The sequence below is a fragment of the Molothrus aeneus genome, chromosome 3 (genome assembly GCF_037042795.1).
Source record: "Molothrus aeneus isolate 106 chromosome 3, BPBGC_Maene_1.0, whole genome shotgun sequence".
Lineage (NCBI taxonomy): Eukaryota > Metazoa > Chordata > Aves > Passeriformes > Icteridae > Molothrus > Molothrus aeneus.
This window is the reverse complement of record NC_089648.1, coordinates 35,145,124-35,160,261: the sequence shown is the minus strand read 5'-3', so window position 1 is coordinate 35,160,261 and position 15,138 is coordinate 35,145,124. Positions and strand designations below refer to the sequence as shown.

Genomic DNA, 15,138 nt, shown 5'->3' with positions numbered 1-15,138 from the left:
TACAAATCCTGCACAGTGCTCGCAGAAAGTTGGTTTAAGATATGTCATTTCCTGAAAGTTATGAATAAACCCCGGTCCCATTTTACACTGAAACTGTGATTTAGCTCTCAGAAAGTAAGCCATCATTTCTTCTTTGCTTATAAGACCATCTCTGTAAGGGAAATAAAAAGTAGAGTAGATCTGTCACTGCTCATGGCACTGAAAAATTTGGCATTTTCTCGCTGCAGAAAGCATGCAGCACACAAAGCACATCCTTTGAAAGAGCTGCAACAGACCTGGAAGGAAAAAAGCCCTTACAGCCTTTGTGGTTCTTATCTTTCTTTAAACAGTAACACTGAACCTTGCTATCTCACCTGTTAGTGGTATGAGAGCACAGACCAGGCCACTAAATGAAGGAACTTGACTTACTGCTCACACAGAACAAGGTTATGCCTCTGGCTGGCCACCAGCCTTCACAGTCAAAGAGATTCTGGATAACAAGAATAATCAAGCCCAACTGGCTAGGAAATGGGTGATACATATACATTCTAGGGTATTTGTTATCCCCTCTCTGCTGCATGCACTCATTTTCCATGTGCTGTACAGTCTGATTCCTGGCCTGAGCAGAGTATCTCCACTGTAATTGCACAATACTCTAGGGTTTTGAGTCAGTCCCAGCAGGAATTTGTCATTAAGCTATTACATAAATGATTTTTAAATTACCAGGTAAAGCAGGACTCCAACCTAGGACTTAAAGAACTGACTGGAGTATAGGAATTTAAATGATAACAGAATTTGGCTTTCAGTAATCTTGTCAGACACAAGAAATTTGGGAGCACTGCTTCTTCAATATATGTATTTTCTGAATTTTCAAATTGAGGAAAAGGGGAAAAAAGCCACCACAAAGAGATATCCAAGCTTACTGGTCTTTGTCCAGTACACAGAAAGAGTCCAAGAAGGGGAAGTTGGCAGCTATACTCTCAAAGTCTTCCTGAGATATATAACCATCATGGTCGTGATCGTAGTTCCTAAAGACAGACTGGGGAGAAAAAAAAATATTATTGTACTAATATCTAGTTTATCCTGAGTCTATACCAGCCTCTTCAATATAATTACATGTAAACCAGTGTTTTATTCAGCTATTCAGATGCTCTGTTGCATCTCTTTTATTCCTTTTATTTTCCTTAGTATTTCAATATGCATATTATTTGACTCTATGGGAAAAGTTGCTGATTTTAAAGGAAATTTGACATCAGCATTTATCTCGTGATGATCCTCCACATGTCTTCACACATAATTATTCTTGCTTTACTTTTTCTTCTTTGATGGAAATGTCACTAAAATTCTGCCCCAGGTTATGACATATTCCCTTTGCTTCATTAAGTATACTTTTTAATCATTAAAAAAAAGAAAGAAATAAAACAAAAACAACAGCAGCTTTCCCATGAGTATTTCAGATGGTTTTGGCTTCATTTTTCTCTCAGGTGGTCACCTCTACTCTGCCACAGTACTGTTTCAATCTATTTTGTTTACTAATATTTTGACACCCCAATCATGAGCAATTTGTGCCTAACAACCATTCTCTTCCATCAACCCACCCCAACCCACCACTAAGTAAAAACAGACATGGGATCAAATTTAAATGTCACATACAGTGATGGGTGTCCTCCTTAGCTGCTAAGGAGTCACTGTATTCTGTCTTCCTGTTTGCAGAGATGTGCAAACATCTCTGGTGTTGAAGCCATGTGTGATGCTGATGGGAAAAACATGAGTGTCAAAGTCAACATGGCTATCTGAGAGGCACACAGTGAAGTACAGGCTCCTTCATTAGATGAAAATGTTGTTGATAAAGACATTACATCAATATACCAAGACCCCTGAAAGGCATCTGTAGTGTCCCTGTCACTAGGGACACTACATCTGTTTTAACAAGAACCTTATGAAACCCATTTCTATGAAATGACTGGCAGACCTCAAAAAAACATCACAAAGACGGAACTAAAACACAAACCCAAGCAGTATTCAACACTTTTTGTAATAAAAACAATGGCTAAAAGCACAACTCAAAGCAGCAAGTAAACAACAAATACTGGCAAAGTGAAAACAGTTGTAGAGTGGTGTGAGCCTTTTAGTAAGCTGTATCCATAAAAGCCCCAAACCATGTTTTAATCCTGTCAAACTCAAATCACATGTCCTGAACCGGGCCAAAATTGTGGAATGTGGAACTGCAACTCCCTCAACTATAGGAACAAACATAAACTCCCACCCAGCACATTCTGGAAAGATTAAGGAATTGTGGCAGACTTCCTATTTAACAAGATATCAAAGAGAGGTTTGGATGTGGAGTCATTTTTATCAACACATATGGCACTGACAAAAGCAATTCAGGAACAGCATGTGCATTTCTGGCATCCCACATTAGAAGAAAAGCTAAACTTTTTTTAAAAAAGGTCATGTACAAAAATAAACAACAAGTTATATTTGAAATCTGGGTGAGAGAACTGAAGAGTTTGTTTAGGTTATCTTAACAACATAACCCCAATTAGTGATCTGTAACACAAACAAAATCAGAATTTAATAGCTCCTCCCGGAGATACTTATTAATTTGTAAAAAGAAAAAAGAAAAGTTCCGTCTCTCCAAAGGAATCTGGAGGTGTTTAGCTTTGTTTACATTACCTAGCACAACACATCACCTTCCAAACTGGAGCTAGAAGATCTCAGCTCTAATTCTGTGTGACCTTGTGTTCACATTTTTAAAGTGACACCAAGACAATGCTATCTTTACCATACATAACGTGCTCTGGACAGTAAACTAACAGCAAGCTGAAAATCAGAAATAGAGTTTCTAGAAAAGTTCATTGGACCTATTAATGTATGAGACCTTGTTTCTGAGTTGCTTTCTTTTCAGCTGTGGCTATGTGGCTAGAGCTGCAGAAAATAAACTTGCACTCTGAATTTATATTTGCTAGACAAACCTATTAAACAGCAGCCAGATGCTTCTGAAAGTCTGCTCCTTTGCACCCAGAAACCTGTTTACTAGTCCCATTGGTGACTGCAGGAATGAAATAAATATTTCTGAAGGTATCAGTAACGGCTCAAATTTGTTAGGGTATGTCTGAAATTCACCCCAACCATAACAATGTCATTATAAGCTTGAAATTGATTATAATGATGAAAATATCAAATTCACCATTCTCTTAGACCAGTGTAATGTTCCAAATACTTACATCCACCAGTTTCCGGATGTGCTTGTTGATGACTGTGGGGTCAGGTTTAGGTACCACTCCAGATGCCCACTCCAGTGGCACTACTGGCTTGTTGGGGGTGGTCGGGGAGGTAGGCTGCTGCGAGATGGATCAGAACACAAGGATTTTCAAATCTGAATTAAGAAGCTGAATTTTCCAGGAAAAGCAGCTCAAAATGTCAGAGCTACAACGGCAAACTGCTGGAGGGCTCGTGCTGTAAAAATGTGCTCAGCAAAACACCAGGCAAGGTTTTAAAGGGCTTCACTAACAGCTTCAGTCAGGCTCTGTGCTCCACCTTGCAGCTTCACTGCCACCACCCAGGGAGCTCAGAAGCAAACCCAAGCAGTCTTTCCTCACTGACATCTCCAGAGGGTTCAATAGCAATGAGACTTGAAGGAAGGGGGAAGGAAGGAGGGTCTGTAGGGTTTGTGAACACAGTGGGCATTAGAAATAGGTAAGCCCAGAAACCTGCTTTGCTCCTCTGTAAAACCTCTGAGGAGTTCACCACAGTCTGCCCCCAACTCCCTGCTGGAGGAACCCATGCCCTGAAGCCACACAAGGGAGTGCCTCAACCAGAATAAGTTCATGCTCCTGCTCTGTGTGCCACCAGCAGGACAGCAGGATGCAGAAGCAGGGCAGAATTGTGCTCAGCAATCCTGCTGGTTTCCAGCTGAGATGTGCCAGGATGCACAGCTTGATTCATCTAGGCAGCTTGAGTAGAAAGGCTCTAACCTTTGACTTGTTCTGCAGATAACACCAGCCAGACTATTTTATTTTAAAAATGTCTTGGTCTTGACAGAACAGTAGCTGACAGCTCACTGGATGCACAGACTTCACAACCTGACTCCCTCCACACCACTACAGTGCTTTGGGAGTAGCTCTGGAATGCAGCTCAGATTCTTCAAGTAGAAGAATCTAGGTTTGTCCTAGAAAACCTGAACATATTTTCAGGTAAGGATTGAACATTGTCCTAGACAAACCTGAACACATTTTCAGGTAAGGATTAAAAAAAACCAGTTAGCATGGACAATGCTGCAAGACAAACTGGCCTTTCCCTGCATCTGCACTGGACATTGACCTTATCACCCTCTTCAACTTCCTGAAGGGTAGCTGTGGTGAGCTGGGGGTCGGTCTCTTTCTCCGGGCAACAACCGACAGAACAAGAGGACACAGTCTCAAGCTGCGCCAAGGGAGATGCAAGCTAGAAATAAGGAGGAAGTATTTTACAGAAAGAGTAGTCAAATACTGGAATCATCTACCCAGGGAGGTCGTGGAGTCACCATCCCTCGAAGAGTTTAAAAAAAGACTGGATGTGGCACTTGGTGCCATGATCTAGTTGAGGTGTTAGAACATGGGTTGGACTCGATGATCTTAAAGGTCTCTTCCAACCTAGAATTTCTGTGTGTCTGTGTCTGTGTGACATCTAGCAGGTGAAGCTGTGTCAAGCAGAAAAAATTCAGAGTGTTTTGGATCAGAAGGGAGAGGGTCCACAGTCAGAAGGCCCCTGTGTTAGCTGATGAGCAAAGAATCTGGATCTCATTTGTCTTGCTCTGAATTGGTGTGACTTGAAAGGGAGACAATTAATTCATGTAAAGATGTTACACATATCATTGTGTACAGCAACGGTATTGTAGACTTTGACATCCAGATGAGAAATGGTCACAGGTTCATATTTTACTGTGTTTGGTTGGAAAAGAAAAAAAGGATTTGTTAGGGGATTGCTTTATTAATTTGGTTTTTCCTTTTTCAAGTGTTAGAACAGCTTTTATCAACACCTTGATAGATTTTGACCCATACAAATGTGCACAAGTAAGTTTGGGAGGAAAATGCCCCTATATGAACAAAATTCAATTTTCATAAGAAGTACAGTGAACCTGAACATCCAGCTCTATCTGCTAAAAGCACGGACTCAAAGCATCCAAATTAAAAGTGTCCGTGTGATGCTAGACTACCAAGACCTCACAAAGAGCTTTTAACATCTGCTGGTCTCAGTGAGAAGTGGCAGAAAGAAACTGAATTCACTGGAGCCTTCCTCTTATTTCTGGGCTATTTCATTTGAAGTCTCATTCAGTTTTTATGGTTTTTTTGACAAGTTGCAATGAAATCTTCATGTTACTGACTGCTAACCAAAGGGAATTATTTGTTCTTCTATTGCACTCATAGACTCAAATGAACAATGGTGATTTTATTTATGTATTTGAAATGCATCCTATGAGGAAAGGTGCTAACTAGCTGTCCAGTGAGTTCCAAGCTGAATTTATTAAATGTTCCAGAACACTGTATCTGGCCATGCAGTTTGTGATTCCCACTGTATCTCCCATTTATTTCACCAGCACAGGGACCATGGTATTGTAGACTGAGAAAGCATTTTCAGATGTTTGCAAACATCTATGCGTTTTGACATTGAAGTGAATTCTGCTGAAAACAAAAAAAGTTATCTAAATGCATCATGAGTGGTATAATTGCACCAGGCAGAGTTGTCCTCTAGATAATAGCTGTATTAGTGAAAACTCCCAACAAGAAGATCATTAATGGTTGTGGAAAAGCAGGACACTGTGACAAGGAGGTGCTATACTACAGCTGGTGGTCATTCCTCAGATTTATTTTAAGGCTGCTGTACTAACTGAAGGGTCTCCTCCCAGTTTCAGCAGAAGGAAAGTCTTGCTCAAGTCCATGTTGACAGCAGACTGATATGCTAACAGATCAGCTCCACTTTTGCCCGAAAATGATTGCAGCAGCATGAGGCATTTCCTCCAGAGTGCACCTGCATGGGAGTGGTACCCACATAACAATAAATCAAGGAGCAGTTGGAATGACATAACCATGCTGTCACGTTGCCTTTGACAAATTTTTCCACATACAAAAGCCCTACAGATCCTTTCCCCTGTGTGCTTTGGCACTCCATCAAAGAGAAGAAAGCTTCAAATAGTCCGGCTGCTGTCGATTCAGCTGCAGCTTTTTACCCATCAGGGTGCTGCCACAGCTCAATGCCACTGGCTGTTCATTGATCCTTATGCAGAAGTTTCCCACTTTAACTGCTGGGCACTGTTAAAGTTCACAGCATTGTTTATATTGCTTTTGTCCTGCTTAAAGCAAGGCTGGAGATCAAAGCAGCAATGTGATAATTTTCTTCATTTACGGTAGTGGTCCGTCAGTCCTTCCACAGCATAGGGCTGTGACATTTCAACTTTTCTGGCAGTAATGAGAGCATGAGGGACCCAGAAGGACTGAAATAAACAACTGCTGTGGTCAAATCATACCCAACAAGGACCGGAGACTCAGTAATGAAATTTCAAATGTTCAAGCTGAGCTAGTATTGACTGTAGAAATATTCATTAGTTTCCTTATCATTGCTCATAATACATCACTGGGAGCACACACATAGTCCTCAGACTGGTCTCCAAGAGTGATTAACAATTTTAAACCTCAGAGAAGCCTTAAACTTGGAAATTTAAGGGTTCTGCTTCCTTTCTGGCTTTTAAGAATGCTTCAAAACCTTAAAAAGCACTGGAATGCTTCATGTCAGACTCCTGGACCCTGCTCTCATCCTCTGTGAAGATTTCCAGCCACTCTCAGCTTCTACTGCTGTCAGACTTGAGAGGGCTCAGCCTGAGAGCATCACAGGCTGGATATGAAAGGTAATAAGAATGTTGATACACTGAAGAAATGCTTGGAGGAAAGCAGAGTCCCCAACCTTTGGCAGCAGAAGAAAGTGAATAATTAATACTTGAAGTGGAACTCAATTATTAATTATGAGTAATAATATTGAGTAATAGCTCAACTATAACTTATGAGGTTTATCTGTATTCTTTGACTTTCAAAAATAAAGAAAAATGCATGAATGCAGCATTATCTTTAGTTGCACATAACCAAATAAAGACTAATATCTATTCTCATCTGTTTAAACATTGCTTGAGAGCCCAAGATGCAGCCAACTATACCTAAGCAGACAGTTCTAAACTACTACAGTAATTATTTGCCTTGCCTTAAACAAACCTTTTAACTCAGTGCTGTTTTATGTAACTGCACCAGCATACAGAAAATCAGCTAAGGGTCACACAATAAATAATTTATATAAACTTATAAAGGATTATATATCTAAAGCAGAACTTTGTTTTCCAGGACTTGCAGAGGTTTTGTTGAAAAATAATTAACAGTGACATCTGGCATGTTCCACTATTTGTTTCTCCCAATATGCACTAAAATAAAAGTGCATATTGGGAGAAATATATAAAACCTAGTTTTATAAATAGTTCCTGTGTTTTCTACACAAATATAACACTAAAAAGCTTTATATATATATATATGAATAAGGAAACACATTAACTGTCACTTAAAAATGAAATCAACTGCATGCAGACAAAATAAGCAATATGTCAAAAAGCAGTAAAAAATGACATACAGATTTGGAGTTCCTTGGCTCCAGCACCAGCGAGAGCTTGTAGATGTCATCCTCAGTGTGGTAGAGGTCCAGGGACAGCTGTACGTAAGAAAGAATGGAAAACAGTAATATTTACTAGACTGGGTTGGATATGACAGGCTTCTAAGCTCCCACTGAAGGCAAACACAACATTTTGCTACTCTGAGTTCAGGAGGCATGCCAAAGCCTTGTGCAGCTGCTGGGGAAGTGGATTTGCCCAGAGTGAAGACAAGCCAGGCTGGTGAAGAACACACTGCGGCTCATGTCGCTGCACCTGAGGGCTGGCACCAGCCTGACCCCACGGGTGAGAGGAGCTGCATGCTCACGCACAGAGGGACGTGGGCTCCAAAGAGCACCCCTACACAAACACCTTTCTTCTAGCTGCTCAGTGCTCATGAGAGATCTCAGAGAAGCAGCCTGGTGAATGCAAAAACTTCAGGACAGTAGTTGTAGAGGGGCTAGGCTGGAAGGATTTCAGATTTTATTTTGTTCCTCAAGAAGGGTCATAGTAGTGCAGCTCTTCTACAAAGATCAGCCCATGCAGAAAATGCCTCTTTGGAAAGCCCTGGACAGACAGAGGCCTGGGAGAGGCAGGCTGGGTTTGCCACTGCTGGTGATGCAGAAAAGTGCTCCATTGAGAGCAGTCCCAGTTTAGCCCAGCTTGGCCTGCTCCTGGTCACCTCTCAGCAAGTCAGGCAAATTACCTTCCAGCTGTTTCTAGATAAATGAAAGATTTGTCAATCATGTTCTCATTCTTTTCCCTGGAGGATTTATTGAGGAAAAAAAGAAGGTACATAAATCTACTTGAAGTAGGATGAATCTGTTTTTATTTAGGCAGCTGGGGTCTGCACTGATCAATGTCTGCAGTGAACTCCTCCTCCTGTGCAGTGATGCAGGAGAAAGGTAATCAACACTGTAGCTAATGTTTGACAATGAGAGGAAACAAACATTGCATGTTTCCTGTGATCATGTTCCTGCATTAACTGGCTTTGAAGGATTGACATGATTTGAAGTTATCATCCACCTTGCAAATCCCCAGTTAAGCTAAGATTGAGTTAAAAGGATTTTTTGCTGTTCCCGAGCAGACAGATAGAATTACTACTGACTAAATGACTGGGACAGAAGGTTATTTTTAGAGAATCTGAAGTGCCAAGTAAGTAGCAAGCAGGACCAGTGACACCTACTGAAAAACCACCTCTAGGAACCACCCTCTTTTAGGTGCAATTTTGTGTGATGAGTAAGACACAAGTTGTGTCTTTTCCCAAGATAGGTTCCCAAAGCAAACACATGGCTTTAGAGGAGTCTGGAGATCACATTATTCATTTTGTCCAGCTGAAACATTGCTGATTTCTGCACTTTGTAATTAAGGGCACAGTGAAAGCTGTGCATCCTGCAGGTTCCTTTACTCAGCCAGCATGCTGCTGTCACAGGCTGAGGTAAGGGCCTGTCCTAAAGACAGAATTGAACCAGTAGGTAGGTGCTGTAATAAATATTGATGATGTGGTGAGATGTTCAGTGACTGCACTCTGAGGTTCCTTGGTGGAACACAAGCAGCACTCTGGTGGAGTGCATGATGTTATCAGATCAGACTGGGAGAGCAGAAATGGTACTTCAAAAGGTGTTGTCTGGTTCCTGTGAAAGAGCACAGTTTTCTCAGCAGGCCAGATGAGCTGGGTGTGGATTTGGGAGTGGAAATGTATTAGTATTTATTGAGCAAGCTTGTATCTCTCCCTCCCTGAATTATATAACCTTATCTTAAGCAGTGGACATAACTTCATTAGGCACAATGTGCAAGCATGCGGTGGACAAGGTATTGTCTAGGTCAGAAGTTTCATACATTAGCACAAAAATTACAAGCATGATGATTATGTTATGTAAGCATTAATTTTATATTTTATTTACAGTTTTGCTACAACAAATAAAGTATAATAAGAATTTTCCTAGAATAAGCTTTAGAGTGAGTGGCAGTTTCTATTCTACTTTGACTATCATTGCTGTCCTGTTTTTTTTCTGAGCAATTTGGAGGGGCATTGAGAAAGGTAGGGGAGTGATCAGAAACACATGACTTTTTTTTTTTTTTTAAGTGGAACTTACTGAACACAAGTTAGGGAGGGTGTCTTTCAGTTTGATTGTTTAGGTAGTTCTCATTCTCTTCACCAGATTGTACAAATGCCTGGGACTTTCCAGTCATTTGCATAGAGTCTCAGAACAGGTTAGATAAATAGATACTGAGAGATAAAAATAGCAAGGAAAAAAGGTGGCACCGAATAAGTTTTAACACAGTTCATATAAATACACTGTGGTCTAGCTGAGAAACTGAGATCCACTTCCATTCCACAGAAAGTGATGAAACATGTACCCACAGGTTTTTATTCACATTGTGAAAAAAACCCCAAACCAGTGCACAGCAGGTAAGGTTAAGCATCCTTACCAAATGTAAGTTTTCTAAAGGCAAAACTGTCATTAAAGCTGTTTTTCCTCTCTGCTGCACTGCCCAGCTTGTGTTTAGGTCCTCTTTCACTGCATCTTAGCTCCACATGGTGCAGAACCAGGTACAAGGTTGGGTGAAGGTGGAGCAAGCATGGCCAGTAAGTCAGGAAAAGAGGAATAATCACAGACTAAGAGCAATCATGCACTAAGAACTGAATCCATCTTCCTGTGACATACTCTGGCTCACTGGCTGCTGAATTGTAACACATTTACTTTGCTTGCCCATGTAGCTCAGACTCATTTACTCAGCCCAAGGAAGGACTTGCATCCCCCTCAGCTTTTGTAGTCTGGGCCAGTAAACCTGACAGGTGTCCCTGCTGTCCATACACCAAAACTTTCCCTTGTTGGTGGCATGCTAACTTCCATGCAAACTGCTGGCTTCTTTCAGCTGCTTGCTCAAAGTTAAAGTTCTTTAGCTTTGGCTTAAAGCTAAAGTGAGCTAGAGGCTGACTTTTTATGCTTACAAAAAGATGAGGTGGGGTGGAGGGGTGTGGGGATGGGTGAGAGCAGACTCTAAGTTTGTGTGCAGACATTTAAGGGATGAGAAGACCAACTTTGCAAACCGTTGACCATTCAGCAGCTACCACTGAAACCAAGAGTCCTCTTGTTCCCCATGAACCCTTTTGATCTATACTCAAAATAACATCTTTAAAATGCCTATAAGCCCCTTGAGGAATTGGCCTGAAGTTTATTACCCACCTCTCATCCAAGCATCTAACCCAAGTTCTTACTTCATAGCTCCTATCAAAGTCTCCCCAGACATCACCATTTCCAAGCCACTTGAAAGGTATCATCTCCCTTAAGCAAATAGGACTCTACCACTGAGGAAGGGGAAAACCAGGCCAAATTCCCACATGGCCATGAAATGCCCATTTCATCTTTCTGTGCAAGTTGTTGGACTAGCAAGCCAGAACCCAGTGAGTGACTTGTCAAGCAAGCACAGGCCTGGCACTTGCTAAGTGTGGTGGAAAAGGCAGCACTGGGAGGGAGGGAGGCCAGGCAAGAGATTTACACATTGCTTATCAGGACAAGAGACCAGCTAAAAGCTTGCCCAGATAAAAGCTGCTCAATGGCAAAAGAGCAGAAGGGAAGAAACAGTTGGGTCAGCCAATTCACACACAACTGAAAAGCATTCTACACATTTATATTTATTTACTAGATTTGAAAGGGAATTCCTCTAAATAAGGTAAAGATGGAAAATATTTTTACAGTTGACATTAGAGAGATAAGACCTAGCAATAAAAGGAATTGTTAATTCTTCACGCTCTGAAAACTGAAGATGATGTAGGCAGCAGGGGAGGCTAAATCTACTAATAGACCATTTGCACATAGCAAGGTCAACTGGTTTTAGTTGTCAGTTGTTGTCAGCTTTGGGTTGCAACCCTTTTCTTGTCCTCTTTCTCTGAACCCAGACAGTGATTTAAAACTTTCTTTTCAACAAAAAGATGGACAGAAACATTTAATCTACAATATAAATCCATTATTTCTATTTAAGAGACTAGCATTAAAAAAAAGTATTGATTAATATACACTGATAAGGACAAAATCTACTTACAGGAAGAAAAAATGAGAATATTCATATTGTGGTATGTATCAAAATTCTGATCTTTTGATAGAAATTTTTTGTTTTTTCCCTTTCCAGAAGTCACCATTTTAAACCAATACTCTCACACAAACCTACTTGATCCACAACTACACTTCCAGTGACTGATGTGAAGACAGAATTACCCTGGAAAGGTTTTAGGTTCCCCACACCTGTCTACCTTATTTATAACCCTTGATCAGGTCTGGAATCAACATTTCAGAATGCAACTTTACTTTTTTACTATCAGGTTGGCTCAACTGTAACAAAGTCAGCAGAGTTATATTATGAATGAATGCATTGGAGTATCACAAGTGAGAAAGTACCCATCATGTACTACATTACTTCTCCTAGTAAATGGAGTACACTGAAAGAAATAAAAAAATACAAATAAAATCCCTGTCAACTAGCTGAAAACAAAGAAAACAAGGAAAAAAAGTTAAAAATAGAAAAACAGATAAACTATGCGAGCTCAGGCTAATACAATGATAAACATATGAAGACTTGCAAGGTCTTAAAAAAATCTTAGCTTTCTGCTCCTTTTGGAAAACAGGCTGTCACCAAGAAGAGAGAACAGCTAATGAAAGTGGTAGCAGCAGTTCAGCTTCCATCTCTCACTTCACATTGTCTAATTTCTATCCTTTTGGACTCACTTTTTTATTACTCAGTTCCTCAGAGCCTGAGGTTCCACTTCCCCCTATTCAAAGCCAAGCTTGTAAGAAATGACCAGGAAGGGAAAGAGTGTCACAAGAAAGCAGCTCTCAGTCATTACAAAAACAAAACAAGACAATAAATATCTACCTTTACGGTTCAAAATTTAAGTTAAAGGATTGTTGCAGGGTTCAACATCTGGTGCCTGCTCTTTCCTGTCCCACTAATCAGGATTAAGACTTGTTCCCAGGTTGTTCCAAACAAGGCACAACTGAAGGAGGTTTTCCAGCTTCCCCAAACTTTCCCAGCCCTCATTGCAATGAAGCCATAGGTATATCCACATCAGCCTGGTTGCTCCAAGATCAGGCTCATATTTGTCAGCTTCCTTAGTGTAAAGCTCTGTACCTGATCAGTCCCAGTATAAATCCATCACATTTTTATTTACTGGACAGGAAGGGTACTGTGTCACAAGGAAAGCACAGGGGAGCAAATTGGAGTGATGCTCAGGCTGGAATTTCTCTCATGTGTTGATGCCAGCATGTCTCCCAGTTGTTCCAGAGGAGACATAAACCTCTACTCTAAGTAGTCAGAACTGAGTTTTACTTCTTCTAACATAAATACAGCCCTCCATCTGTCACTCTTAAAAGAGGTAATTTATAAAAATCCTGTTGCTGCTTCCAGCCATCCCATACAACTGTACTAAAACCCTTTGATTTTCTTAACACCTCATGTGAACCTGTTTCTGTTTTGTATTTTTTCCCTTTTCTTTTTCAAAACTGAGATTAAAATATGCACTTAACTTTACAGATATGAGTATTCCTACTGACACTCAACATTTGAATCACAGCAGTGAATTGAAACATGTTCAATACTTACGGTTAGCAGGTTAATTAAATCCAAATTGGGCTCTAAGTGATGAGAAGCAGTTTGCAGGGAAACCAGTTCACTCAAGGTGATGGAAAGCTGCTGCATTTTCACGATGTTAACTTTGTTCTCGTCTATCCAATCAGGAAAAATGACATGGACAGCAATCAAGTCTTTCAAATGGACTCCCAAGATAGGAATTTTGAAGCCAACACAGTCAGCAAAAGCCTTGCGGTAGTTGCAGTAGTTTCCATTGGAAGAGACCAGCTCTGTCATTTCATTCCAGTCCTACAAATAGCCAGAGAAGCAAGTCCCTGTGAAAGCATCCATTGCATTTCCTTAATTTGTTTTAAATGAACACAACTCTAGTCATGGTGTCGACAGAGTTAATTTCCTCTCTGGCACAGGCAATCAGCCAGGGGATCTCTGTGAGCTTATCCTGCTCCATTGAGAGGAATGCAACCCATTCCTTTCAGGATGCTCTGCCATGATCCAAATATTGTGCTGGTGAGACACCTGCATTGCAGAACCCATCAGACCTCAAAGAGGTGATGTTCACCTCAATATGTATTCTGGAGTCCATCATACCTTTGTGACTTCTGAGGACAGGTGAGAATGAGTCTCCTTCAGGCGAGAAATAGAGCTGTGGCTTAGACCTCCCACCACTGCCATCAGTGTGTTGAAGTTCTGGAGGTGAAGGAGCTTCTACAGGAGAGATTAATCATGCATAATTGAAAATTAGCGAAATAAAAGCAGCAGCTACTCAAAGTCATAAACAGCAAGTTAAAAGAGACAACTCATCATGGCTAAAGCACAAACCAATAAGCCAGGGCACATAACAGAATGGCTCAGCTTTTCGTTTTTTAATTATTATAGGTCCAGAAGAAACACACAATAGTGATGGTTGCCAAGTGGAATAAAATAAAGAAAAATTATTATAAAGTTATGTCTGCTAGTTAGAAATTGCAGGCACACCATACCTGAACAAATAATCTCCAGTGATGCTGAACAGGCTGTTCACTGAGGAAATCACACAAAGAGCATCAGCTGATTTGTTTACTGTAATCTCCATTTATATTCCTGCTTTGTACCGGAAGAAAAAGATTCATCTGCAAGTCTTACCTGTGCAACGTTGATAAACTTTGTGATTACTTCTGCTCTTTGCTGGGGTGTTGGCTTGCTGAGAACCATGAGCTGGACCCATTTAGAGATACCATTAAATAAAGCAATAGATCTCTCCAAAGTAGGATTGTTTTCCAAGCAGCCATGGATCACATAGCTTTGGTAATCTGTGAACTAACAGAGAAAAGACACTTGCAGTAAAACAGTGGACAAACTGGAGAATCAAATTGAAACGTTGATGCTTTTCTTTCTAAAGCTTCTCTTGTTTAGAAAGTGACCATGATTCAGGGTCAGCAAAGCCTGCTGCACATCTCCTCCTTAAAGTCTTTTTGCTGTTGTCTTGGTGTGGCTTTTCCTTAAATGTCAACTTACAACTTGTTTGTGTGTCAGGAAATACAGAAGCCTGCAAAATGAGTGTGATTGCTACTTCCATCTTTCCCATCATGTGCTCAACACATTTTATTCTGGGTAGTTATATTTGACACCTTCAAGCCACGGTACTCTATAGGATCCCAAAAATTAAATTTGCCTGAATGTTTGAAAAACAGTTTTCAGCAGTCCCTTAAAGGGAGGTTTTCAGTAATTTAGGACATCATTTTAGCTTGTGTAGGGAGTTGCTAGTAATGACAGACAAGATGGGTTTAGCTGATCAAAACCAGCCTGCTAGAAAAACATGAGGGCATATACCCTAATACAACAGATGCTTGTCTCCTAGCTGCAGGTAGACAGTAGTTCAGTTTTCAGATAATTTAATTTTTTTTATTATAGTTAATGCTGCCCTTCCT

At 40.6% G+C, this 15,138-nt stretch overlaps 1 protein-coding gene across 5 annotated transcripts in view; it reads right to left on the bottom strand.

Annotated features, from left to right (window-relative positions):
• RASGRP3 (RAS guanyl releasing protein 3) overlaps window positions 1–15,138 on the bottom strand; it is a 46,555-nt gene that overhangs the window by 8,213 nt on the left and 23,204 nt on the right. For 4 of the 5 annotated variants that reach the window (XM_066546656.1, XM_066546657.1, XM_066546661.1 and 1 more), the window contains 7 exons: window positions 14,354–14,527; window positions 13,820–13,936; window positions 13,244–13,519; window positions 7,627–7,704; window positions 3,207–3,323; window positions 903–1,018; window positions 4–151 (listed from right to left, as the gene is read on the bottom strand). In XM_066546656.1, coding sequence (XP_066402753.1) covers window positions 4–151; window positions 903–1,018; window positions 3,207–3,323; window positions 7,627–7,704; window positions 13,244–13,519; window positions 13,820–13,936; window positions 14,354–14,527 — 1,026 coding nt within the window. The remainder of the gene's footprint in view (window positions 1–3; window positions 152–902; window positions 1,019–3,206; window positions 3,324–7,626; window positions 7,705–13,243; window positions 13,520–13,819; window positions 13,937–14,353; window positions 14,528–15,138) is intronic. The other variant, XM_066546659.1, reaches the window with a different exon arrangement.